General features: G+C 39.9%; 1 protein-coding gene and 1 long non-coding RNA gene across 6 annotated transcripts; one reads left to right on the top strand and one right to left on the bottom strand.

Annotated features, from left to right (window-relative positions):
• The first annotated feature begins 251 nt into the window (after nt 1-251).
• On the top strand, nt 252-24,398 carry stx16 (syntaxin 16). Of its 5 annotated transcripts, none has more exons than XM_034166865.1 (9): nt 252-643; nt 6,451-6,462; nt 6,590-6,697; nt 6,866-7,006; nt 11,019-11,181; nt 11,769-11,857; nt 21,183-21,326; nt 23,682-23,762; nt 23,879-24,398. In XM_034166865.1, the coding sequence occupies exons 1-9, from the start codon at nt 563-565 to the stop codon at nt 23,978-23,980; spliced, it is 921 nt and encodes a 306-aa protein (XP_034022756.1). In that variant the 5' UTR covers nt 252-562; the 3' UTR covers nt 23,981-24,398. The 5 variants fall into 5 exon arrangements, with proteins under 5 accessions (XP_034022756.1, XP_034022753.1, XP_034022757.1 ...); XM_034166862.1 differs by having other exon boundaries at nt 252-688; XM_034166866.1 differs by lacking the exon at nt 6,451-6,462.
• On the bottom strand, nt 24,212-24,628 carry LOC117507101. The gene is made up of 2 exons (XR_004559620.1): nt 24,494-24,628; nt 24,212-24,417 (listed from the first exon to the last, which is right to left on the bottom strand). It is a non-coding gene; the product is annotated as an uncharacterized LOC117507101 (long non-coding RNA).
• Between the last annotated feature and the right edge of the window lie 291 nt (nt 24,629-24,919).

The following is a 24,919-nucleotide window of genomic DNA, read 5'->3' as shown; positions in this document are numbered from 1 at the left end:
ACATGACAGTATGTTGGAAAGGTTCAAATGTGAGTATGATCACACTGAAAATATAACTAGATCTATAAAAGGAAAATATGGCCATGCATAAAATGGTCAGCATTGACATTTTCAAAATTGTTAGCTAGCCATCTTCTTACTGCTGCAATATAAATGAATACTGGCATATCAGGAGGCGGGAATGGGTTCATCTATCTATCTGAATAGGTGGCGGTAATGCACCACTGGATTTGTCATCTGCCAACCGACAGAAAACGTAGAAGAAGAAGGGGAAAGTGTTTACGTTTACCCACTTCCGCAGCGCAGTAACGTTACCAGTATAGTGCTCAAATCACTTTAAGAGTTTTCGATTATGCTTCTCGTTTATAATTAAGCTTTAGAGCCGTTTGGCAGACAAAAAACAGTTAAGGTGTTTTTGTTGTATCGCGAGTGTTTAGAGTCTGTTCACAGGCAAAGCTAAAGCTAGCTTTCGGTATTAGCAACGGAGGATCGGATTTTCTCCGCGCAGTTTTTTTTTTTCACTTTTGAAGTACCTAATATCACATTTTAGCTTTAGGCAGTCATGGCCACTCGGCGTCTGACCGATGCCTTCTTGTTATTGCGGAACAATGCGATCCAAAACCGGCAGATATTGGCTGAGCAAGTGAGTACATACGAGCCCCGTCTGAGTACACGTAGCAATGCTGCGGTGAGTGGTCTGCATCGTTTTGCTCTTTTACACTCTGTGTGTTTGTGTAGCCAGTCACTGAGCTCTTCCAGTTAGAATGTACTATGTGCTAACTGTTTTTCCACAGGAATTCTTCCACATTTAGTTTGGTTTTGCCCCCTAACCTGATGCCAAAGCGCAGGATCGATGTGACGTAGTGCGGTGGAGGATCAGTGGGCCATCATAGTTTTGTAAAAACAGACATCATTATAATTATAATGGACCAGTGCCTAATTAAATACATGGGATATGGAAATCAGCAGCACAGTTATCAGATGACGGGACAGACGATTCTGACAGAACTCACAACGAGATCTGGGTGTCGATGGTGCAGTGTAACTTCAATACACTGCACCATTTAATACATTTAACCAATGTATTAAAAGTGTAAAGAAGGCAAACAAATCCCATAACCATCAAAATGAAAACACCAGATATACTGCATCTTGCTTTTCAAGTATGGCCTCCCTGGAACAATTAAGACAAACCTAGGATGTTTAGAAATGCTGTGTTCCTTGCTCTGTTTAAAAAAAAAAAAAAAAAAATTTAAAATCTTTAAGAAAATGGAAAATTTCTTTGGGGGGGGGGGGGGGGGGGTAATAATTTTTGTTCATCTGTACATGCTACTGCACGTACAGACCGTGCGCTGACTGGAAGTGTTCATTCACTTGTATATTATTAGGCAGACGCGGGTTAAATCCAGCATACAGTTTCAAAACATTTCTTTTGAAGACATAGGGGAGCCCCAGTTACACTTGAGTTCTGCTTTTGATACATACTCAAAAACAGTGTTCTATAACTGGAGTGACTATTGACCCGGTGACCAGGCACCCACACTCGAAGTTTGCTATTCACCCGATGGCTGGCTGCTGTCTCTCACACCAGGTGAGTCACAGTTCCATCCAGCCACACTTACGAACAGTCTCTGAAAGCAGCTCCTCTCAGCAGAAGTCCATCACTCTTTCTTCTGTTTTTTTTTTTTTTTTTTTTTTTCTCAGTCTCACAGACTGTTTCGCTTTTTTGGGGAACACACAATGCTTCACAAAGACAGTAACTGCAAAAAAAAAAAAAAAAAAACAGTGTCTGCGAGGCTAACTTGTTAAACCTCCGTCTGAATGCATCTGCTGAATCGCAGAGAAAGAGGCATAAAAAATTCACACAGGGACTCAGTCCACCTGCCTTAAAAAAAAAAAAAAAAAAGTGAAAAATGTTGAAATTTTAAAGTTGGGAAACAAACCAGAAAGCCACATCCCATCTCCATTTCAGCAAAATGTGAAGACTTTGGCCCAACAATGGTCAGGAGAATAAAGTATTTGCGCCAATAGACATTTTTTCCCTCAGAATTCTACTAACAACACCCTATAAGGACAACATGAAAAAATGATTTTGGAAATTTTGGCAAATTTATGAAAAATAAAAAACTAAGAAATCACACTTACATAAGTATTCACACCCTTTGCTCAATACTTTGTTGATGCTCCTTTGGTAGCAGTTACAGCCTCAGGTCTTCTTGATGATGCCACAAGCTTGGAGCTTTGGATCTTTGGGCAGTTTTGCCCATTCCTCTTTACAGCACCTCTCAAATTCCATCAGGTTGGATGGGGAGCATTGGTGCACAGCCATTTTCAGATCTCTCCAGAGATCTTCAAGTCTGGGCTCTAACTGGGCCACTCAAGGACAATCTCAGAGGTGTGCTGAAGTCACTCCTTTAACATCTTGGCTGTGTGCTTAGGGTCATTGTCCTGCTGAAAGATGAACTGTCGCCCCAGTCTGAGGTCAGGAGCGCTCTGGAGCAGGTTTTCATCCAGGATGTCTCTGTACATTGCTGCATTCATCCTTTCCTCAATCCTGACTAGTCTCCCAGTTCCTGCTGCTGAAAAACATCCCCACAACATGATGTTGCCACCACCATGCTTCACTCTAGGGATGGCACGTGGTTTCCTCCAAGCATGATGCCTGGCATTCACACCAAAGAGTTCAATCTTTGCCTCATCAGACCAGAGAATTTTGTTTCTCATGGTCTGAGAGTCTTTTAGGTGCCTGTTGACAAACTCCAGGCAGGCTACCATGTGCCTTTTACTAAGGAGTGGTTTTCATCTGGCCACTCTTCCATACAGGCCTGATCGGTGGATTGCTACAGAGATGGTTGTCCTTCTGGAAGGTTCTCCTCTCTCCACAGAGGAATGCTTGAGCTTTCACACAGTGACCATCCTACCCTTCTCCGCCGATCACTCAGTTTAGATGGGCGTCCAGCTCTAAGAAGATTCCGGGTGGATCTGAACTTCTTCCATTTATGGATGATGTAAGCCACTGTGCTCATTGGGACCTTCAAAGCAGCAGAAATATTTCTGTTCCCTTCCCCAGATTTGTGCATCAAGACAATCTTGTCTCAGAGGTCTACAGACAATTTCTTTGACTTCTTGCTTGGTTTGTGCTCTGACATGCACTGTCAACTGTGGGATCTTATATTTAGACGGCTGTGTGCCTTTCCACATCATGTCCAATCAATTGGATTTGCCCCAGGTGGACTCTAATTAAGCTGTAGAAGCATTTCAAGGATGATCAGTGGAAACAGGATGCACCGGAACTCAGTTTTGAGCTTCATGACAAAGGCTGTGAATACTTATGTACATGTGATTTCTTAGTTTTTTTTTTTTTTTTTTGTTTTTTGTTTTTTGGGGGGGGGGTGTTTTGCTTCAATTTCAATTTATTTTAATTTTCATTTATATAGCGCCAAATCACAACAACATTGCCTCAAGGCGCTTCACACAAGTAAGGTCTAACCTTACCAACCCCTAGAGCAAGCACACAGGTGACAGCAGTAAGGAAAAACTCCCTCTGATGATTTGAGAAAGAAACCTCAAGCAGACCAGACTCAAAGGGGTGACCCTCTGCTTGGGCCATGCTACCGACACAATTTACAAAACGAATATGCAGGAAATTTTGGGCGTCCATGCTGGTGCACAGGACGGGAGGCTTACAGAAGAAGACACCTACTCCTATCTCTGGATGGAGCTGCACCTCAAACGGAGAGAAAAAACAGAATCGGGCATCAGAAAGACAACAAATACAGTATAATTTGTCAGAATTAAGCAACAAGAAAAACAGAAGAAATACTAAGGTGATCGCCAGCCACTAGCCCTCACTAAAAGACCTAGAATTTAGATAAAGTTGAGCATATATGTTACAGTATTTCCAGACAGTAGTCAAAATCAAATATGTCTATATTGCTACTTATTTCATTGTGTTTACAATCCAGCTGTATTTATAGAGCACTTTAAAAAAAACATGGTTTAACAAAGTGCTGTAAAACAGCTAAATAGAACAATAAAGCACCAATAAATACAAACAAAAGACATGACAGGAGAAACTAGAGCACTGCACTCGTAGAGTGCAAACCTCCGCCAACACTAGTTTCCAATTCCTCAAAATTTTACCTTAGAAAAAAATATGTGGTCAAAGTCCTGTTAGAAGTGGCTTTTCATAAGCTAAACTAGATGTGCTCAAATGTCAGGAGTATGTATTTAGTTCATGCACTTGAATCAAAGTTTTTTTTTTTTTGTTTGTTTGTTTTGGTTCTTGAATTCTTTTTCGGATAATATTTTACAGAACATTGGTTATCTCTGCTATGCATTATTTGGCATTGCTTTTTGGCACTTGCTTTCCTACTGATAACTGGAAGATAAACGGTGTAAAATTGGAACCTCTATCCAATTTTGGTAGTGTAGGTAAATTCATAACAGAAAAATGAGAGTGATTGAGGCACTTTTGATTGAGATGCAATGCAAAATATGCATCAAATGGGCTTTTCAATATTAAATTTGAATGTCCACAAAATCCACAATTCGGATTAGATCCGGATCAAACTTTGTCAGGCGATAGTGAGTGCCAGTCTGCACCTCTTTTTCAAATATGAGAGTGATTGGGGCAACTTTGATTAAGATACAGTGTAAAGTATACATTAAAGGGGTTTTCAGTGTTAAATTTGACCATATGACCATAAAATCTGTAATCTGGATCAGATCCGTTGTCACCGACCAAACGGTCCCCCCTAAAAATGGGTCCACCCTGCCTTCACTGCACATGCTTCATTAGCCGTGGTTCACCGATTATCACCTCGTTTCTGCTTCAAACTGCACTCCAGGCATCATCTGTCTCAGCGACAGATATCTGAAGTTTTTGTACAACAATAATTTGCACATAAATTCAGCATTATTTCATCATTAAAGACAAAGGAAGTGATCAGAGCGCCACTGCTACACGAGCTGTTAGCTGATGCTTTCACTGCGCGTTGGTCATTTAAATACGTCACAGAGTATTGCCTTGTTTCTGCTTAAAATGGCCTCGTTTCTGCTTAAATCTGACTTTAGAACGATTTAAGAGGTTTTACCTTGTCATCTGATGGAGGTCCGAAATGACACATGCACAGTGGAGGCAGGGTGGACTGTTCGGTCTGCGACACAGGATCAAACTTTCTTAGTCAATAAAAGGATACCATCCAACATAATACTCTCAAATATGAAAGAAATTTGATATTTTTTGACAGAGGTACAAATTTTTGAAAATTTGTTTAATGTTAAAGGATAGGGATTTTTCCAAGACTTTTCCTGACTTTGACCTTTGACCTGGAAAATTGAATCACTTCTTGCATGTCAGGATATAAATCTTAAATAAACAAATTCATGATAATGTGTGGAAATTGTGGGGTCCAGGTTGTTCACAAACAAACAGGGGCAAAAACATAACCACCTCCAGCTTCATTGGCGGCGGTAACAGTTGCACAAGAACACACCTCACTCAGTTTGAGTTAAAAGCCAAGAATTAAAAATGTGTTTCTTTTAAAATCAGGCAACTTGGGGGCCAACTTAACATGTAGAGGGAGCTCATTCAACAGTCTGGGAGCTAGATCGGATATGTAGGTTGGTGCGGACCCATGAAGAGACTTAAAAACAAACAATAAAATCTTAAAATAAATTCTAAAAGGAACCAGAAGGGATGCAAGAACAGGGGAAGTATGATCTCGTGTGCGAGAGCCTGTTTAAAAAAGTGTTTCAGGAAATGTGAAAATTTCTCAGTTATGACTAATTGTCATTCTAAAAATAACAATTACTAGCAAACACTAATTCCCTGAGTGGGGTCAAACTTGTCATTGATGTCATCATTCACCTTGAAAATGTATGAGAAAAAACTCTTTTACTCAGTATCTTACTACCTGCTGCATGTTGAAATCAATTTCAATTGATTGATTATCACTTAATAATCTTGCTAAGATTGACCTGGTATCTATTTGTCTATATTTACACATTTTTACACAACTCTGAATATGTTTTTGCGATGTGATTATGCTTTGTCTTAACTTTCTTTGCTCTCTCCCAGCTGATTCTACTCTAGTTTCTCTCTGTCTTACAGTATATTTTACATAACATTGAATTATTTTGTTCGCTATATGAATATTTGATTTTTGGCATTCATCGCTTTGTTCTTGTCTTTTTATGTATTCAGTGCAAAAAGTACATAAAATGTCTAATTGAACAGTCACAGCTTTGGATTACCGGCATTTTAAGATAATTACATTTCTTAATTTTCAGTTATTATTAATTAAATGGTTGGTAAGCCCTGTATGCTTTTTTTTTTTTTGAGGGCACTGCTTATTTCTTGGGCTCACTTTCTCCCACATCTCTTTTCTTTCCTTTTGCTTGCTTTCTGTTGCCTGGGACCACACTGCCATCTTCCAATCACATTAGGAGCTTGATGAGGTATTATTTCTCTTTGTGACAGAATTATTTCTCCACACAAAATGGTACACCAATCCATGATGTTGACATTTAGTGACTTTGTCGTAACAGGATGAATTTTTGGTTTTGGTGTTTGTTCGTTTTTTAGTTGGCTGATGATCGAATGGCTCTGGTGTCCGGCATCACTCTGGATCCTGAGGCTGCTGTTGGAGTCACAAAGAAACTTCCCCCCAAATGGGTGGAATGGGTTGATGAGGTAGAAGCGTTGTGTCTTCATTGTGTTTTTCCCCAAACCTAAATCTTGGTGAAATCTTATCTGAAGCTATCTGCTCATATGTTTTGAATAATTCACTCTCATCTCATGCAAATCTTATTAAATTTATAAGTGAATAAATAAATGCTATTGGTAATCATTGTTTTCCAGATCCAATATGAAATCACACGAGTTCGGCAGAAGATGAAGGAATTGGCTTCACTACATGATAAGCATATGAATCGTCCCACACTGGATGACAGTAGTGAGGAAGAGCATGCAATAGAAATCACTACTCAGGAGATTACACAGGTATATAGTTCTTTCAAATAGTCCAACTTGCTAATAAACACTTGATAATAAATGCAGAACAGTGGACCTAAACTGCAAGACCTTTGTAATAAAGTGTACTTTTGTGGCTTAACATTGATTGACGTTGGACAGCGATTGGTTCAATGTGAGCCCTTTGTTTTATAATAATAATAATCATTATTAGTTTTTCTATGTTTGGGTTTTATTTATTTTTTTTACATTGCCATTATTAACTGTGAATTACAATATTTAAAAATGTAAAGGGTAATACTAACCACAAACTTTATCACATGCTTTACATGAAACTGGTAATCATTTCAGCCCAAATTAGCTATAATATTCCATTTAAACACCCAAACAAAAGGAGAAAAACATTTTTAAAACTCCATCGAAGTACAAGTACTCTTTGAAGCATTAACAGTCGGGCCTACATAACATTACAACGTAATGTCTGGGTCATACCACACATCTACTGCGCCCTCCAAAAGTATTGGAAGACTTGATATTTCACACATTTTAATTTGTTTGTCATTTCAAATACAAAAAAATGAAAAATTTTGAAAATTATCTTCCTTAAACTCAAACTGAAAGAAAATCTCTACAACTTGATATAAATTAATTAAAAATATCTTGGCTCTCTCTGGAATACTTTGGACAACACTGCTGTCCAAAGCACTATGCACAATTTCTTCAATCATAGCCAGAGAAGCCTATAACTTCTGGGTGTCTTGATGGTTTTCCTCACTCTTCTCCTTCTTGCACAGTCACTCAGTTTTTGAGAACTATCTACTCCATAGAGACTTATCATAGAGTGCCACACTGTTTGTATTTGTATTTCTTCATAATTGATGTAAATAAAGTCCAAGACAGTGACTTGGAAATGTTTATGTATCCATCCCCTGACATGTCTGAAGAAAACTGGCAATAAAACTGATTATTTACAGGTATTATAACAGTGTTCCATTAATTATGCAACCCATCATATTGGCTTTTATATTTTTAATTAATTTATATCAAGTTGTAGAGATTTGCTTAAAGTTTGGGTTTAAGAAAAATAATTTTATATTTATTTATTTATTTATTTATTTATTTATTTATTGTATTTGAAATGGCATAAACAAATTAAAATGTGTGAAACACCAAGTGTTCCAGTACTTTTGGAGGGCACTGTAGACATGTGATCTTGAATTCATGGTTCAGTGTTTTGAGCAAAGCTCCGATGTGATAATTCAGGATTAATGATCAAATTTTCATATGAAACAGTGCTCTGACAATTTTGGTTTATTACATTTATTAATATGGCCAGATCAGCTGCACAATCCAGTGAGTCACATCTGCTTATGGTTTCTTCCTATAATCCAAAAACATTTGAAATTTTTAAATGCTGTTTTACATATTATGCATGTGCACCTCAAAGCATAGGGATATAAACTGAGAACCAGTTACAGATTTTAAATCCTTCAGAATTGTATGCCTTAGACATTATTAGTTACTCATCAATGCTGCCATCTTTTTCTGACAGTTTGGTGTCACAAATACTCATGTGTCATGACATGAGATGTGGCAACATGACCTCAAAATTGTATCTAAACAAAAACAGCTGTATTGATAGTGAAAACAGTTTCATTTTTGTAAAAGTTTATTTAATTTATATAGCACCAAATCACAGCAAAGTTGCATCAAGGTGCTTCACATAAGTAAGGTCTAACCTTAACAACCCCAAGAGCAAGGACACAGGTGACGGTGGTAAAGAAAAACTCTCTCTGATGATTTGAGGAAGAAAGCTGAAGCAGACCAGACTCAAAGGGGTGACCCTGTACTTGGGCCATACTACCGACACAGTTGACAATACAAATATAGAGGAAATTTTGGGAGTCCATGCTGACGCACAGGACATGAGGCCTGCAGAAGAAGACACCCACTCCCATCCAGAGATGGGAGTGAGTGTCAACCTGTGTCAATATAATTTTTTTCTACCAGAAATTGATAAAGACTTGGACTGATAATCAGAATAAATAATTGCATCAATCAATCTCATCAGTTCCTGTCCCTAATAAAGCATATTTTTAATCAGGCCAAATTTAATTATACCAAAGTATTGTGGCCCTGCGACAGACTGGCGTCCTGTCCTGGGTGTACCCCGCCTCACGCTCTATGACTGCTGGGATAGGCTCCAGCCCCCCGCGACCCTTAATTGGCTAAGCGGTAGAAGATGAATGAATGAATGACTTTAAGAGTTTCAGGGGTACTCTTGGATTTTTGTAACTGGGCCTTGTTTTTAGATGTATTTAAGTTCAGTGTTTCACTCGAGACAAAAATGCTAATTGGCCCAGCACGGCTGTGCAAAATTCAGAATTGAATTGAGAGCGACTCTTGAAGTTCAATTCAAGAATTGAATTTGAGTTGAATTTTGAACTGATGTAACAAACAGATGCAGAATTAGAAGTCTAAAATTCTGAATTTTGCACAGCACTGCAGTCCACTAGTGAGTTAGAACGCTAGCACGGTCCACACCTAAACAGCTACACAATGTTCGTCAATGAAGCAAGCTCAGAACCTCAAATTAAATCACTTCCTGTTTAGCTGCTGACATTAAGGGTCCCTTCACACTTAGTGCGAATATGTACAACTCAGGGCGACACCTGTCGGAGCAGCTCATATGAGCGCGCCACGAAAAAAAAAATTACATGCCACCCACGGTAATCGAATCCACGCCAAAAGCTCTGATTGCCAATCAGAAACATTACCACTGAGCTACGATCACTGTCCCGTGATAGCTGTGGGAAAGTGCCTCATATCAGGAAGGACATGGACGTATTTAAAAAAAAAAAAACCTGCACACCATATAAAACATTGCATTATATTGAATCCCTCTTATCAAGCAGGCAATACAAATACTGTATGATCCGCCTGTTCCTCTGTAGATGACCCATGGTCACAGACATACAGTCATGAAATGACATGAATGATGAAGCAGTTTGTTCTTCTCATGTCCACATCTACTGCTCCGGTGTGTCCAGGCGGCCGCTTGCACGTTCTGCCCGACACGCATGTCTTGTGGACGCCACACTGCAGGACTGAAACCGCGTCATGTGGAACAGAGCTCATGTGGGTGGTGTGACAGTCAGATCACCTGCTGCGTGTTCTGGTCTGACGGTCCGTTTCAACCTGGGAGCAGCCTGACAATGACCGCTCCATGCGCGCCCGTGCTGCAACTTGTCGCCACAACGATAAATGTCTTTATTCATGTCCACGTAAGGACAGCAAGCAGACACATGCCCGTCACAGTGGGCAGTTGTTAGTTCATGTCTGTCCAAACACAGTATGTGTTGTCCCGCTGGGATGTCCAGATCGAAAGATCTCCACAGCTGCTTCTGTCGGCGGACACACCTCCTGGCAGTTCAGCGCACACACCAATGTGTCAGTGTGTGTGTTTGCAAAGCGTGTTTATAATCGTGGGGCACTTAAACAAATTTCACTGCCAGCTCAGCAGTGATTGTCTGCTGACTATTGTCGTATTAATAGTGCGAATGGACACACATTTTCTAAGTGCCATGCAATTGGTGTTAGATGTTCATGCGTGTCACCTGGAATTTGGCCGACACCTGCCGTGAGAGGGTTCGATGGGCTCGCACAGCGCACACTTTGTCTTTCAGGCACTGGAGTGCGCAAATAGTTGTAACAACAGTTGTACAAGGCAGCTGCGATTTTACACATTTTGCACGATTCCTGCTTCATGCGCACTTTATGTGCAAATCGACCAAATTCGCACAATGTGTGAAGGGGCCCTAACATTGTAACGCAATACTGGCCCAGTTATCATTTTTGTCTGAAATGAAAACTTGAAACACAAAACACAAAAACAAAAGAATAAATAAATGCCAGCATTCGTGTTATAGTGGTTAGCTTCTATTCTTAAAACAACAGATCTGGACAGATCTCATATAGAGTTTTAAATTAGATTTGAAGTGTTTGATTCCATATGCATTAGATAATTTTGTGTTTTTTGCAGATGTTCCATCGATGCCAGCGAGCTGTAACGGGGTTGCAGGCTCGCTGCTCTCACTGCACTGAGCAGGAGGAGAGGCTGTTGAGAAACGTGGTCTCGTCTCTAGCACAGAGTCTGCAGGAGCTGTCCACCAATTTCAGGCATACACAGTCCAGCTACCTAAAACGTAAGCTGTGCACTGAAGCTCGAGTCCACTCACACTAAATTTTCCATTTCTATCACAAAATTTTATATATATATATATATATATACTTTGTAACTTATTAATTGTACATTAGTTTGATGTTGATATTTTTTTGCCCGCCAGGCTGTAAGGCCAAAATGTATTGCATTTTTAGCAACTTGAATTGAACATCCATCCAGGGTACATTGAACACATTTGCATTTGAGCATGACCAGGTTTTATCAAGAGCCTTCAAGGATTGCCTAATTTAACAATAAACCTGAACAACAGGAATGGGACCGAGTCAAGTAGTATCAGTTTTATAACCCTACCCTAACCAATCACCCCCCCCCATCCAAATGCAGTATCAGAACACAGAAGACATGCTTCTCTGACTGTCTTGTAATTTGTCTACCCAAGGGATCAAACCGTGTCTATGCCAATTGAACCCCATGGTACACATTTCTGGCCATGTTTGCTGGCCCCACAAGTGTGCACTCTTGTTTATCAGTCAAATTTGGTTGTGAAACATATTTATGAAAATTCTCTCTTTATGCTTCATATCTTATAGTTATTGCTTTATATTTCAGGAATGAAGAATCGAGAGGAGAGATCAAAACATTTTTTTGATTCAGGCCCCCTAATGGAAGAAGATGATGATTTGGCTCTATATGACAAGGTGAGTGTATTTATGCACATATGATGCTATACATATCTGTCTGGTTTATCATTCATCTTCATCTGTCTTGCTTACAAAAAGAAAAGAAAATGTATTGAGTCATATTAATGCAGGGTTCCTGTGGATCCTTAAAAATTCTCACAGCAAGAAGGTCGTGGGAATGCATCCCACCTGGTCCTTTCTGTGTGGAGTTTGCATGTTCTACCCATGTTTGTGTGGATTCTCTCTGGCTGCTCTGGCTTCCTCCTGCTTTCAAAGACATGCAAGTTAGGGGAAACATTAAATTGACAACAGATAGGAATATGTTTGTCTGTCTAGATGTGGCCTTGCGATAGATTGCTGTCCTGTCTAGGGTGTAGCCTGCCTTTTGCGCTATGACTGTTTACCACTAGGATTGGTTCTAGCCTTCCCATGACCCTTAACTGGTATAAGGGGTGGTGGTCAAGTGGTTAGTGCACTTGGCTTCAGTGTGAATGGTTTCTGGTTAAAACCCCACCCCTGCCACATTTGTCTGTGTAAGGCGGAGTTGCATCAGGAAGGGCATCCAGAGCAGCTGAAGGGACATAAGAGGGGATGAATGATTTCAGTGAAAGCCTCTTGCAATGCTTCAAAAAGGGAGAAGACAGAACCAACAAATCACTTTGGTTCCTTGCCAGAAGCCCACGAATATAAATCAGTTTAATCTAAATTAATAAGCTATGCATACCATGCAAAAAAAATGGGTTGTAGTCATCACACTTGAGCATTAAAATTATTTTTCTTGGATAGGGACTCCATCAATTGATAAGAGGACTTTATAACTGCAACTTTCCAAACACTACATTGAACCCTGGCAGAGACCATTTCAACTACCTGTTAATTTAATGAAAATGGTTTTCCAAATACTTCCAAGCTAGCAACAGAGCTAACTTGTGAAGAGGGCGACGCAATGAAGCTCACTGAAGAAGCACACCTCGGAGAAGAAATGTCAGACCTGGAAACTGTTGAAGTGAAATAAGAGTGTTTCGTTGGGAGAACGTGGAGTCATTCCAAGAGATTGGAGATGATATCAAAAAGACAAACAACCGAGTAGAGGAGTAGTGCAGCAGATAACAGAATATTTGCAGAGGAATTCTTCAAATCCGGTTAGAAGCACCAAAGTTTGACTGTGTATACCTTTTGGTATATATTTTTGAAAAATGTCAGCCATTTGAATTTTCAGTGGGGGCCAAGTAGGGGTCAATTGAAGAACTGCATAGGGGTCCAAAAAAAAAAAAAAATGTTCCAGTCATATTGAACGCTATACCACATTATGTGTCTGATCACAAAGATTCCAAAAAGGTATAGTTTGGACTATCTGTGACTGAATGTTCTATAGTTATGGGGTAAAAACAGTAAGCATGGCGACAAAGGTCACTTTCAGTTTGTACAGGGGTCTTAAGTTAAAGTTGCTCCAATTATGGTAAAACATAATGCAAATTATTGGTTGAGTTAGGATTTTAAAAAAGAATAGTTTGCACCATGTGTCATGCTTAGTCAAAGTCGGCTTCATTGTCAATTCTTCACATGTACTAGACATACAAGGAATCGAAATTTCGTTTCTCATCTTCCCTCGGTGATGACAGGACAAGACATTTCGACAATAAGGACAGGTATTTAGTATTTACAGTGTAGTGTCTGAGGTAATAGTAAAAGTGGAAAGTGCAGTACTGCAAACCATTCAGTATTTGTAGCAGCAGATTTTTGCTTGGAATGGCTTGCATCGCCCACAATTGTGGTTGCTTTGCGGGTGAGGTGGGTGGTGTATACGAGGTCTGTCAATAAAGTATAGGTCCTTTTTATTTTTTTCAAAAACTATATGGATTTCATTCATATGTTTTTACGTCAGACATGCTTGAACCCTTGTGCGCATGTGTGAGTTTTTCCACGCCTGTCAGTGACGTCATTCGCCTGTGAGCAATCCTTGTGGGAGGAGTCATCCAGCCCCTCGTCGGAATTCCTTTGTCTGAGAAGTTGCTGAGAGACTGGCGCTTTGTTTGATCAAATTTTTTTCTAAACCTGTGAGACACATCGAAGTGGACACGGTTCGAAAAATTAAGCTGGTTTTCAGTGAAAATTTTAACGGCTGATGAGAGATTTTGAGGTGATACTGTCGCTTTAAGGACTTCCCACGGTGCGAGACGTCGTGCAGCGCTCTCAGGCGCCGTCGTCGGCCTGTTTCAAGCTGAAAACCTCCACATTTCAGGCTCTATTGATCCAGGACGTGGTGAGAGAACAGAGAAGTTTCAGAAGAAGTCGGTTTCAGCATTTTATCCAGATATTCCACTGTTAAAGGAGATTTTTTTAATGAAAGATGTGCGGATTGCAGCGTCGGCTCGCAGCCGCCGCAATGCTCCGCCACAGGAAAAACACCTCTGTTGGAAGCCTTAAGGACAAGTTGGAACATGTCCTGCTGTTAAACAATTTCTCATATACTCACTCCACTGAAAGCCATCAAAAGCCGCCTGGATTTTACAAATGGTTATCAACACGGAGGTGTTTTTCCTGTGCCACCGCACCGTGTCGGCTGCGTCCCGACGCGCGGACCCGTCCGCACGTCTTTCATTAAAAAAATCTCCTTTAACAGTGGAATATCTGGATAAAATGCTGAAACCAACTTCTTCTGAAACTTCTCTGTTCTCTCACGACGTCCTGGATCAATAGAGCCTGAAATGTGGAGGTTTTCAGCTTGAAACAGGCTGACGACGGCGCCTGAGAGCGCTGCGCGACGTCTCGCACCGTGGGAAGTCCTTAAAGTGACAGTATCACCTCAAAATCTCTCATCAGCTGTTAAAATTTTCACTGAAAACCAGCTTAATTTTTCGAACCGTGTCCACTTCGATGTGTCTCACAGGTTTAGAAAAAATTTTGATCAAACAAAGCGCCAGTCTCTCAGCAACTTTTCAGACAAAGGAATTCCGACGAGGGGCTGGATGACTCCTCCCACAAGGAGTGCTCACAGGCGAATGACGTCACCGACAGGCGTGGAAAAACTCACGCATGCGCACGAGGGTTCAAGCATGGCTGACGTAAAAACATATGAATGAAATTCATATAGTTTTTGAAAAAAATAAAAAGGACCTATACTTTATTGACAGACCTCGTATGTCTTGCAGAGAGGGGAGTGAGGCACCAATGATCCTTTCAGCTGCATTCACTATGCACTGCAGGTCTTTCCTGTTGTAGTCAGTGCAGCTTCCGCCCCACACAGTGATGCAGCTGGAAAGGATGCCACGGTAGAAAGTGCTCATGATGGTTGGTGGAGCACTTGCCCGCTTGAGTTTGCGCAGGAAGTGGAGATACCGCTGGGCCTTCTTTGCCAGTGATGCAGTGTTTATCATGTTACGGGGTAACATATGTCACATGTCATAGAATCCAATGGATGTCGACACTGTTTGACCTTTACTTTGGAGACCAAACATTCAACACAGTCAGAACTATTCCATTTGTTCATCGTATTAGTTCAACCAATAATTTGCACCACGTTTTACCAAAACTGGAGCAACTTTAACTTTTGACCCCTGTACATACTGAAACTGACCTTTGTCACCATTCTTGCTGTTTTTACCCCATAACTCCAGAACATTCAGTTATAGATAGTCCAAACTATACCTTTCTGGAATCATTGTTGTCAGATACATAATGTGGTATCACTTTCAATATGATTGGAACATTTTTTAATTTTGACCCTGTGCAATTCTTCACTTGACCCCTACTTTGGCCCCCTATTGAAAATTCAAATGGATAAAGTTATTTTTCTACAATATGTACCAAAAGGTATACACACTCAAATTTTGGTGCTTGTAACCAGATTTGAACTATTCTTACCTACTGTACTAGAGGCCAAGCAGTGCATAATGGAGTCCGAGGATTGTTTGCAAACCATGGAAGACGCTACTTTGAAGCTTTTTGATTTACAAAAACACTTGATAGACAAACTAGCCGATCAAGGAGGGACAACATTAGGATCCATGGAGTAAAAGAAAAAGCCCGAAGATGGAGCCTCGTCTATAATCACTTTTATTTTATTTAATGTTAAGAGAAACTCAGATTCCCACCATCACTTGAATTCAACATTGAAAGAGCCCATGTAGCACTGGCTGTGAGGCCCCCTCATGATGCTCCTCTGTGGTCGACTGTGGTAAAATTTAACAGCTATAGGATGAAAGAAATGATAATCAAGGCGACGTGACAGAAAAAGGGATTCGAGTTTGAGGGCAGGAAGATTATCATTGACCACGACTATGCACTGAAATTTTGAGATAGCTTAAAGAGTATGCAGAAATAAAGAGAGTGTTTAAAGATAAGACTAGAAGCACTCAGAGAGTGTAAACCTCCGCCAAGACCATAGGGTTACTGACATCACATGGAATACCCTTTGGCAAAGAGAATTATTCCACTTCATTTCACGCATCTACCGTCATGTTTCAGACTCAGCGGTTAAACCCTTAGATCTTCAGCAAATGTATTTATAAAGAGAAACTGCATGAACTACACAAGTTTTTATTTTCTAATAATAACAAGTTTATTCAATGAGGAGAACCAAGTGCTAAATTATTGTGTCATAACTTAATTTTTGTTCAGCCTTTGTGGCCCGTCTTTATGAAGTTAGATGCAAAAATGTTGAAATTGGCCCTATCCTGCAATGATAAAGAATCCTTAAAATTACTGGATCCGGATCGTGTTCCAGATCATTACCAAAATTTAATGACTTCTAAGTTAGGCCAAGATACACCCTTGGTAAAAGTTTCATTGAAATCCGTTGAGGATTTTTTGAGTAATCCTGCTAACAACCAACCAACATGTGTGTCTCTTGTATAAGGGTTAAGTTGTCGGGACTGTTTACGCTGAATCTGCCATTTGCACATGCATCGTATATCATGTTCAGTGGGGACCCTCTGGCGGTTTCGTTGTGGAGGATATCACTTGGAGTCTTTCTCAGGCTCAGTAAGGGTCAAGAAAAAGACCTCATTAATGGAAGTTCAATTGTTTTTACATTTAGTGTTCAAAATGTAGAATTTTGTTTTGGGTTACGTGTTGTTTGTTCTTTGTGGTTCTAGTAGCATTGTGAAAGTTGCAAATATTAAAATGCTTAGTTTTATGTCAGGGAAGATAAATATAAAACCGCTAAAATGGCTTTTCACAATAATCTCATCAAAATAATCAGAATCAGAATTGCCTTTATTGTCATTGTAATTTGCATTACAAGATTTGAATGCAACTCCAAAAAGGTGCTTTCCGTGGTGCGTGTAATTTTTAGCCAGTATAAAAGATAGTGAAATTTGATGGTAAATTATTCAGAGTATATGTACAACTAATATAAACATAAGGTTAAAATAAAATAAAATGTGTACCAAGTAAAATGTAAAATGAGAATTATATACAACTGTGGAATCATATTGCATGGGAAAATTGCACATGGTTTACAGATATTGCACAAGAAACTTGAAAGTGCGATTAGAGTGATTTGTTATTGTTCAGTGCAGTGATTGCTCTGGGGGGAAAGTTGTCCCTGAGTTTGTTTGTCCTAATTTTGATTGACCTATACCGTCAGCCGGAGGGTAGTAGGTCAAGCAGGTGGTTGCTGGGGTGGGATGTGTCTTTGCTGATGCTGGCAGCTCTGCTGAGGTAACGAGAGCTGGCAATGTCTTCCAGGCTGGGCAGAGAGCAACCAGTGATCCCCTGGGCTGTTTTGATCACCCTCTGCAGCGCTCTCCTGTCTGCTGCTGAGCACCCCCCGTACCACGCTGTGATGCAGTACGTCAGGATGCTCTCGACGGTGGCTCTGTAGAACAACACCAGCAGCTTCTCCTCCAGATTGTTTATCCTGAGCACCCTCAGGAAGTGGAGTCACTGCTGGGCTTTCTTCACCACCACTGTGGTGTTGGCAGTCCAGGAGAGGCTGTCAGAGAGCTGCACTCCCAGGAACCTGATGGAGCTGACCCTTTCCACACAGTCCCCTTGGATGTAGAGCGGGGCTGGGACAGCCCTGTTCTTCCTGAAGTCCAGGATTATTTCTTTTGTTTTTGTGGTGTTCAGCGGCAGGTTGTTAGCTGAACACCACACTGTCAGTCGCTTTAACCTCGTCTCTGTAGTCGGTCTCATCCCCCCCTGAGATGAGCCCAATCACGGTGGTATCATCCGCAAACTTTATGATGGTGTTTGTGGGATGGATCGGAGAGCAGTCGTACGTGTAAAGGGTGAACAGGAGGGGGCTCAGTAGACAGCCTTGAGGGGAACCGATGGTAAGTGTGATGGTGGAGGAAAGGTGGCAGCCAGGTTTCACGGACTGTGGGCGTTTTGTGAGGAAGCCCTTGATCCACTGGCAGATGGGGGTGGAGATGCCCAGATGTGTCAGTTTCTGGACCAGGATCTGGGATGATGTGGTTGAAGGCTGAGCTGAAGTCCAGGAAGAGCATCCTCACATAGCTCCCCTGGTGCTCCAGGTGGCTCAGCGCGATGTGGAGAGCTGTGGTGATAGCGTCCTCTGTGGAGCGGTTTGCCCTGTAGGCAAACTGGTGGGGGTCCAGAGTGGGAGGCAGACAGGCTCTGATGTGCTGAGAGATCAGTCTTTCAAAGCACTTCATGAGCACAGGCGTAAGTGCAACAGGCCTGTAGTCATTTATGCTCTCCACTGCTGACTTCTTTGGCACTGGAATGATGGTGGAGGATTTGAGGCAGAGTGGAATGATGGCCTGCGACAGGGACAGGTTGAAGATGCAGGTGAAAACTCCAGTCAGTTGGTCAGCACACGCTTTGAGTACCTTTCCAGGTACACCATCGGGGCCGGCCGCTTTCCTGGGGTTCACTGCCTTCAGCACACGTCTCACTTCGTGTTCCTGAAGTGTTAGCGTGTTAGTGCTGGAGGGTGGTGGGTGTGGACTTGCTGCTGGTTTGTCTGCTTCGAAGCGGGCAAAGAAGCGGTTCAGCTCCTCTGCCAGCGAGGCGTCAGACCTAGCATTTCCTGGGTTGCTGCTTCTGTAGTTGGTTATGATTTATTCCCTGCGACATCCTTCTGGAGTCATTTGCAGTGAAGTGGTAATAATATCGTACAATGTCAGTGGTCTTCTTCATACAGTTAAAAGGAGCAAAATCTTAAGGGAAAATAAGTAAAGACGGAGCTGGTATTGCGTTTTTGCAGGAAACTCACCTGATGGAAAATGAAAATGATAAAAACAAATGGATATACTCAGGTATATACTTCATCATATAAATCTGATCACAGAAGAGGGGCAGCAATTTTGATATCTGGCAAAGTTCAATTTCAAAAATGATCAGTTATTAGTGATAAAGAAGGAAGGTATGTCTTGATTAAGGGGAGATTAGAAGGAATATTAATTTGCTTGTTGAGTATATTTGCACCTCCAGGTTCTAATTGGACATTTTACAGGCATTGTTTGACATGATTACATTGGAAGGAGAAGGAATTTAATTGCAGGTGGGGATTTAAATCAGAGGTTAGACCCCCAACTGGATACATCCTCACAAGCACCTCCAAAAATGTAAAAAAAAAATTAAAGATATGATGGGAGAATTGGGGATCATTGATATATGGAGAGAAATAAACTACGAAGGATTATTCTTTTTATTCATCACCGCACAATAACTATTCAAGAATTGACTTGTTTCTTGATGTACAACAAAGATAGGTACAGAGTGGGGAACTACAAAATTGGTGTGATGGACTTATCTGATCATAGTTCTGTGTACTTGACTTTATTATTGACACCGGAAATAAAAACATCTTGGAGACTTAATAGTATATTGAAAGGTAATAAGATACGATAAGATAAGAAAGCCTTTATTCATCCCTCAATGGGGAAATTTCAGTGTCACATCGCAGCATAGAACAGTAGGAATAGACAGAAGGGCATGCAATAAAACAAACAAGTATCTCTTAAAAAACAAGAACTAAAAAAAGCACTGAGTGCCGGGTAACGCTAAGGCTACCATTGTTCAGTTCAGTGCTGCACTGCCGGGATGATATACACTGTTGGGATGTAAAAGTGATCAGATAAAGTGACTTCAGCGTGAAATGTATGATAAGTTACTCTGATATTTACAATATGGACAGGTTAAAATATAGTAGGTAAAGTGACTTGGGTTTGCACCATAAGTTAAATTATTGCACCTAATAAATACAGCAGGTAATGACATGATTATTGTCCTGGTTGCTATGGTTACCACAGTACTAGCATTGTTCATTGTACAGTCTTATTTATTTATTTGTCATGTTTGTTTTTTGTTGCTATGAATTTTGATGTTTTGGTTATCGTTAAAGAGAGAGAGAGAGGCAACAACAATAAAAAGGTTTTTTTTTTTTATGGTTTTCCAGGGAAAAGTTTTCAGGATGGTTTAAAATAGCAACCATATTCTATGCTACAATAAATGTTGGGCAAAGTGTGTGCGTGTGTTAAATTTCATCCCAGCTGGCATTTATAGTCTTAAATCCATCTTGGCTTAAACTGTAGGATCCATGTAATGTACGAGGGGCGAATGACAAGTTTTGAGTCTGATCCAGAAAAAGGAGCGCACAGTTCTCCATTATATGCATTCAACACTGCACCCAGTGAGTCAATACTTCACATATTTTTGTGAAATGTTGGTTTCTCAGAATGCAAACAATGGAGAGCCATGCCCTATTTTTTATAAATTGGGCTCGACTTCTTAATTGCCCCTCGAATGGGTTGATGTCAGTTGCAAAGAATTTTTTTTGTAGAATGTTACCATCATTGTAAAATATAATAACAATATTAGTAAAGTTTAAATTCTATGCAAATCTAAATTTTAAAAGGTTTGTACTTTTTAAATCATTATTACTGCAGTTCATTCGGGGCATGTGGAACTGTGGTTTTTGGTTCAAAACTTCTTCTATATCTGGACTGAAGTCAGGAAGGGAATTTGGCATTAATATGTGGATCCAGTATGGATCCAGTGTGGTGACCCTGAACAAAAATGCAGTCAGACAAAAGAAACATTGTACTTCATGAGTTCTACAATCATATTCGATTTGTTGATATTTGAACTTTAAAAAAAAACAAAAAAAAAACAGTATGAAGTTTTATTTATTCTATTCATACTGAAGTACAGTATGAATAAAAAAGTATGAAGATATTACAGTTGTGTGATTTTAAGTCATATTAGTCAACAGTTCACCGTTATGTTACCTTGGTGTATCTATAAATTCACTCTTTGGTGCCGTGGACTAAATAGGTCAGTGGTGGTGGGGTTGTACCTTAATTATCACTGACAAGTAGAGTTTTTGTATTACCTTCCTCTCTTAATGTTTACTCCCCTTTGTCCTCAGGGCTTCACAGATGACCAGCTGATGCTGGTGGAGCAGAACATAGTTATGGTCGAAGAACGAGAGAGGGAGATCCGACAAATAGTGCAATCTATCTCAGATCTAAATGAGATTTTCCGGGACATGGCTGGAATGGTGGTGGAGCAGGTAAGTAAAGCAGTGCTGTGTTAACAACCCATCCAATACAAAACAAGAGGACCTTCCACTAAGATGTGAAAAAAGTGGAAAAAAAAATTAAGACAAAGCAAATCCAGGTGTTTGTTTTTTGTGTTCTACATATTTTGTAGATGTACATTAAAGAACTTCACAAAGTAGAAGCTTTGTACTTTCCAAAATACTGTAGCAAAAATGATATGTGAGAGGTACACCTGTTCAAAATGTCAAATGTTACAAAATCTTTTGGGCCACATGTTGTTCTTGTTCCACTAATAAAATAAAAGATCTGTGCCAAATTTTATTGTAATCTGGCATTGTTTAGCGGTCCCCCGCAAAGCAACAATTTTCCCCAAACAACCAATGTAGTAATCCAGTAATTCCAGTCATGTTCTCCTCTGGGTGACCAATCAACCAATACTTCTTGCAATTAGATGCCATCACATGTACCTGTAAAAGAAAAATAATGGCATCAGAGTCTTCTCCCGTTAGGGTGACATTGCCTTGCCAGTGGAGGGAGAGGAAAATGTGTCACTCTGGGGACCTGTAAATCTTATCTGATATACAACCCCTGGCAAAAATTATGGAATCACCAGCCTCGGAGGATGTTCATTCAGTTGTTTAATTTTGTAGAAAAAAGCAGATCACAGACATGACACAAAACTAAATTAATTTCAAATGGCAACTTTCTGGCTTTAAGAAACATTATAAGAAATCAGGAAAAATAATTGTGGCAGTCAGTAACGGTTACTTTTTTAGACCAAGCAGAGGGAAAAAAATATGGACTCACTCAATTCTGAGGAATAAATTATGGAATCACCCTGTAAATTTTCATCCCCAAAACTAACACCTGCATCAAATCAGATCTGCTCGTTAGTCTGCATCTAAAAAGGAGTGATCACACCTTGGAGAGCTGTTGCACCAAGTGGACTGACATAAATCATGGCTCCAACACGAGAGATGTCAATTGAAACAAAGGAGAGGATTATCAAACTCTTAAAAGAGGGTAAATCATCACGCAATGTTGCAAAAGATGTTGGTTGTTCACAGTCAGCTGTGTCTAAACTCTGGACCAAATACAAACAACATGGGAAGGTTGTTAAAGGCAAACATACTGGTAGACCAAGGAAGATAACAAAGCGTCAAGACAGAAAACTTAAAGCAATATGTCTCAAAAATCTGTGACTGAACTGTAAGAAACCGCCTAAAGGAAATGGGATTTACATACAGAAAAGCTAAACGAAAGCCATCATTAACACCTAAACAGAAAAAAACAAGGTTACAGTGGGCTAAGGAAAAGCAATCGTGGACTGTGGATGACTGGATGAAAGTCATATTCAGTGATGAATCTCGAATCTGCATTGGGCAAGGTGATGATGCAGGAACTTTTGTTTGGTGCCGTTCCAATGAGATTTATAAAGATGACTGCCTGAAGAGAACATGTAAATTTCCACAGTCATTGATGATATGGGGCTGCATGTCAGGTAAAGGCACTGGGGAGATGCTGTCATTACATCATCAATAAATGCACAAGTTTACGTTGATATTTTGGACACTTTTCTTATCCCATCAATTGAAAGGATGTTTGGGGATGATGAAATCATTTTTCAAGATGATAATGCATCTTGCCATAGAGCAAAAACTGTGAAAACATTCCTTGCAAAAAGACACATAGGGTCAATGTCATGGCCTGCAAATAGTCCGGATCTTAATCCAATTGAAAATCTTTGGTGGAAGTTGAAGAAAATGGTCCATGACAAGGCTCCAACCTGCAAAGCTGATCTGGCAACAGCAATCAGAGAAAGTTGGAGCCAGATTGATGAAGAGTACTGTTTGTCACTCATTAAGTGCATGCCTCAGAGACTGCAAGCTGTTATAAAAGCCAGAGGTGGTGCAACAAAATACTAGTGATGTGTTGGCGCGTTCTTTTGTTTTTCATGATTCCATAATTTTTTCCTCAGAATTGAGTGATTCCATATTTTTTTTTTCCCTCTGCTTGGTCTACAAAAGTAACCATTACTGACTGCCACAATTTTTTTTCCTGATTTCTTATAGTGCTTCTTAAAGCCAGAGAGTTGCCATTTGAAATGACTTTAGTTTTGTGTCATGTCTGTGATCTGCTTTTTTTCTACAAAATTAAACAACTGAATGAACATCCTAAAAGGCCGGTGATTCCATAATTTTTGCCAGGGGTTGTAGTTCAAATTTGGTCTGCACAGATAAAACCCCAAGTGGGGAAAAAAAAAACATGTGGCCGGAAGTGTCTCACAACTTTATTGTTTCACAATATAACATGAACAGCCCTAGTGAGAGGGTTTTCCTGATAATGAAAGTTTGATCCTATTTAAGGGCAGCATTCTTGACAGAATTGACTTCAACGTTGAGCAGGCTTGTGTTAAAACAGAAGATGGATTGCAACAGTTACAAAAGGTAAAGAACGAAGTGTTTGTCTCCTGGAAATCTAATTTTGTATCATTCCATAAAGTGTCTGTTTTTAAAATGGGTGGTTCTTTGACACCTCTTCTCCCTGCCCTCATTTCTTTCAGGCCGAGCAGTATCAGAAGAAAAACCGAAAGATGCTGGTCATTTTGATTCTCTTTGTCATAGTCATTGTTCTAATTATTATTCTTTTTGGAACAAAGTTTTAAGTATGCGTTCCTGTGCTCTTGTTTTCTCTGTGTGGGTGTTCAATGTGTGGACTTGGTCTCAGTTCTGCTGAAAACGATGCTGACATCTGTTGGTGCCCAGCAGAAATCTTCTGAATAATTCCACATCTCTTCTCCAAGGGCATTTTGGCACTTAGAGATGGGTTTGTGATTAATTTAAAGAAGCAATTGTCTGTATAAGCCCTCTCCTGTTTTTTTGTGGTTTTTTTTTTGGCCAAACCTCTCTCTTTCTAGTGCAAGAGACAACATTTTTAACTTGAACTGCAAATTTATTTTCAGTTCCATCTACAGCAACGTCCTGCTTCAGTATTACCCCTCACGAAAGTAAAAGAAAATATATAAAACTCATCCAGTACCAAAAATATAGTGATTTAGGCACCATGTTTCTCCCCAATTTGAAAATATGTAGCTGTTGTGGACTGATTCTATATATATATATATATATATATATATATATATATATATATATATATATATATAATGCATAGTGTTGACCTGAAGGTAGACAGCACTGAGTATCTGTCCACTTGTCTTAAAAAATTTTGCAGTCACAGTTGTTCACATTTCATGAAGTGCTTACTTTATTCATTTAATTTGTGTGCGTTTGATGGTCCTTACATAAAGTGCTACCTTTTTAAAACTTTGCAATTTGCACATATTGAGGCCTAAGGTGTTTGTCTTATGGATGTAATGCTACTGTAATCTGTATGATGAGCAAAATTATTTATTTTTTACTATCTTCAGATATTAGTGCAGTTTAAACGTGTTCTGTCAAGCAGAAGTACGATACATTAAAAGGTCATTTGAACCAGATGGTTACGTCTGACTCTGCTGAGAAAACTGTGACATCAACAAACACTTTGAATTGTTTTCCTGTAGTTTAAACACATGACATTGTACAATCCCAAATCAGAAAAAGTT

This window comes from Thalassophryne amazonica, chromosome 3 (assembly GCF_902500255.1).
Source record: "Thalassophryne amazonica chromosome 3, fThaAma1.1, whole genome shotgun sequence".
NCBI lineage: Eukaryota > Metazoa > Chordata > Actinopteri > Batrachoidiformes > Batrachoididae > Thalassophryne > Thalassophryne amazonica.
Note: the sequence above shows the minus strand (reverse complement) of the source record. Positions and strands in the feature narration are given on the sequence as shown.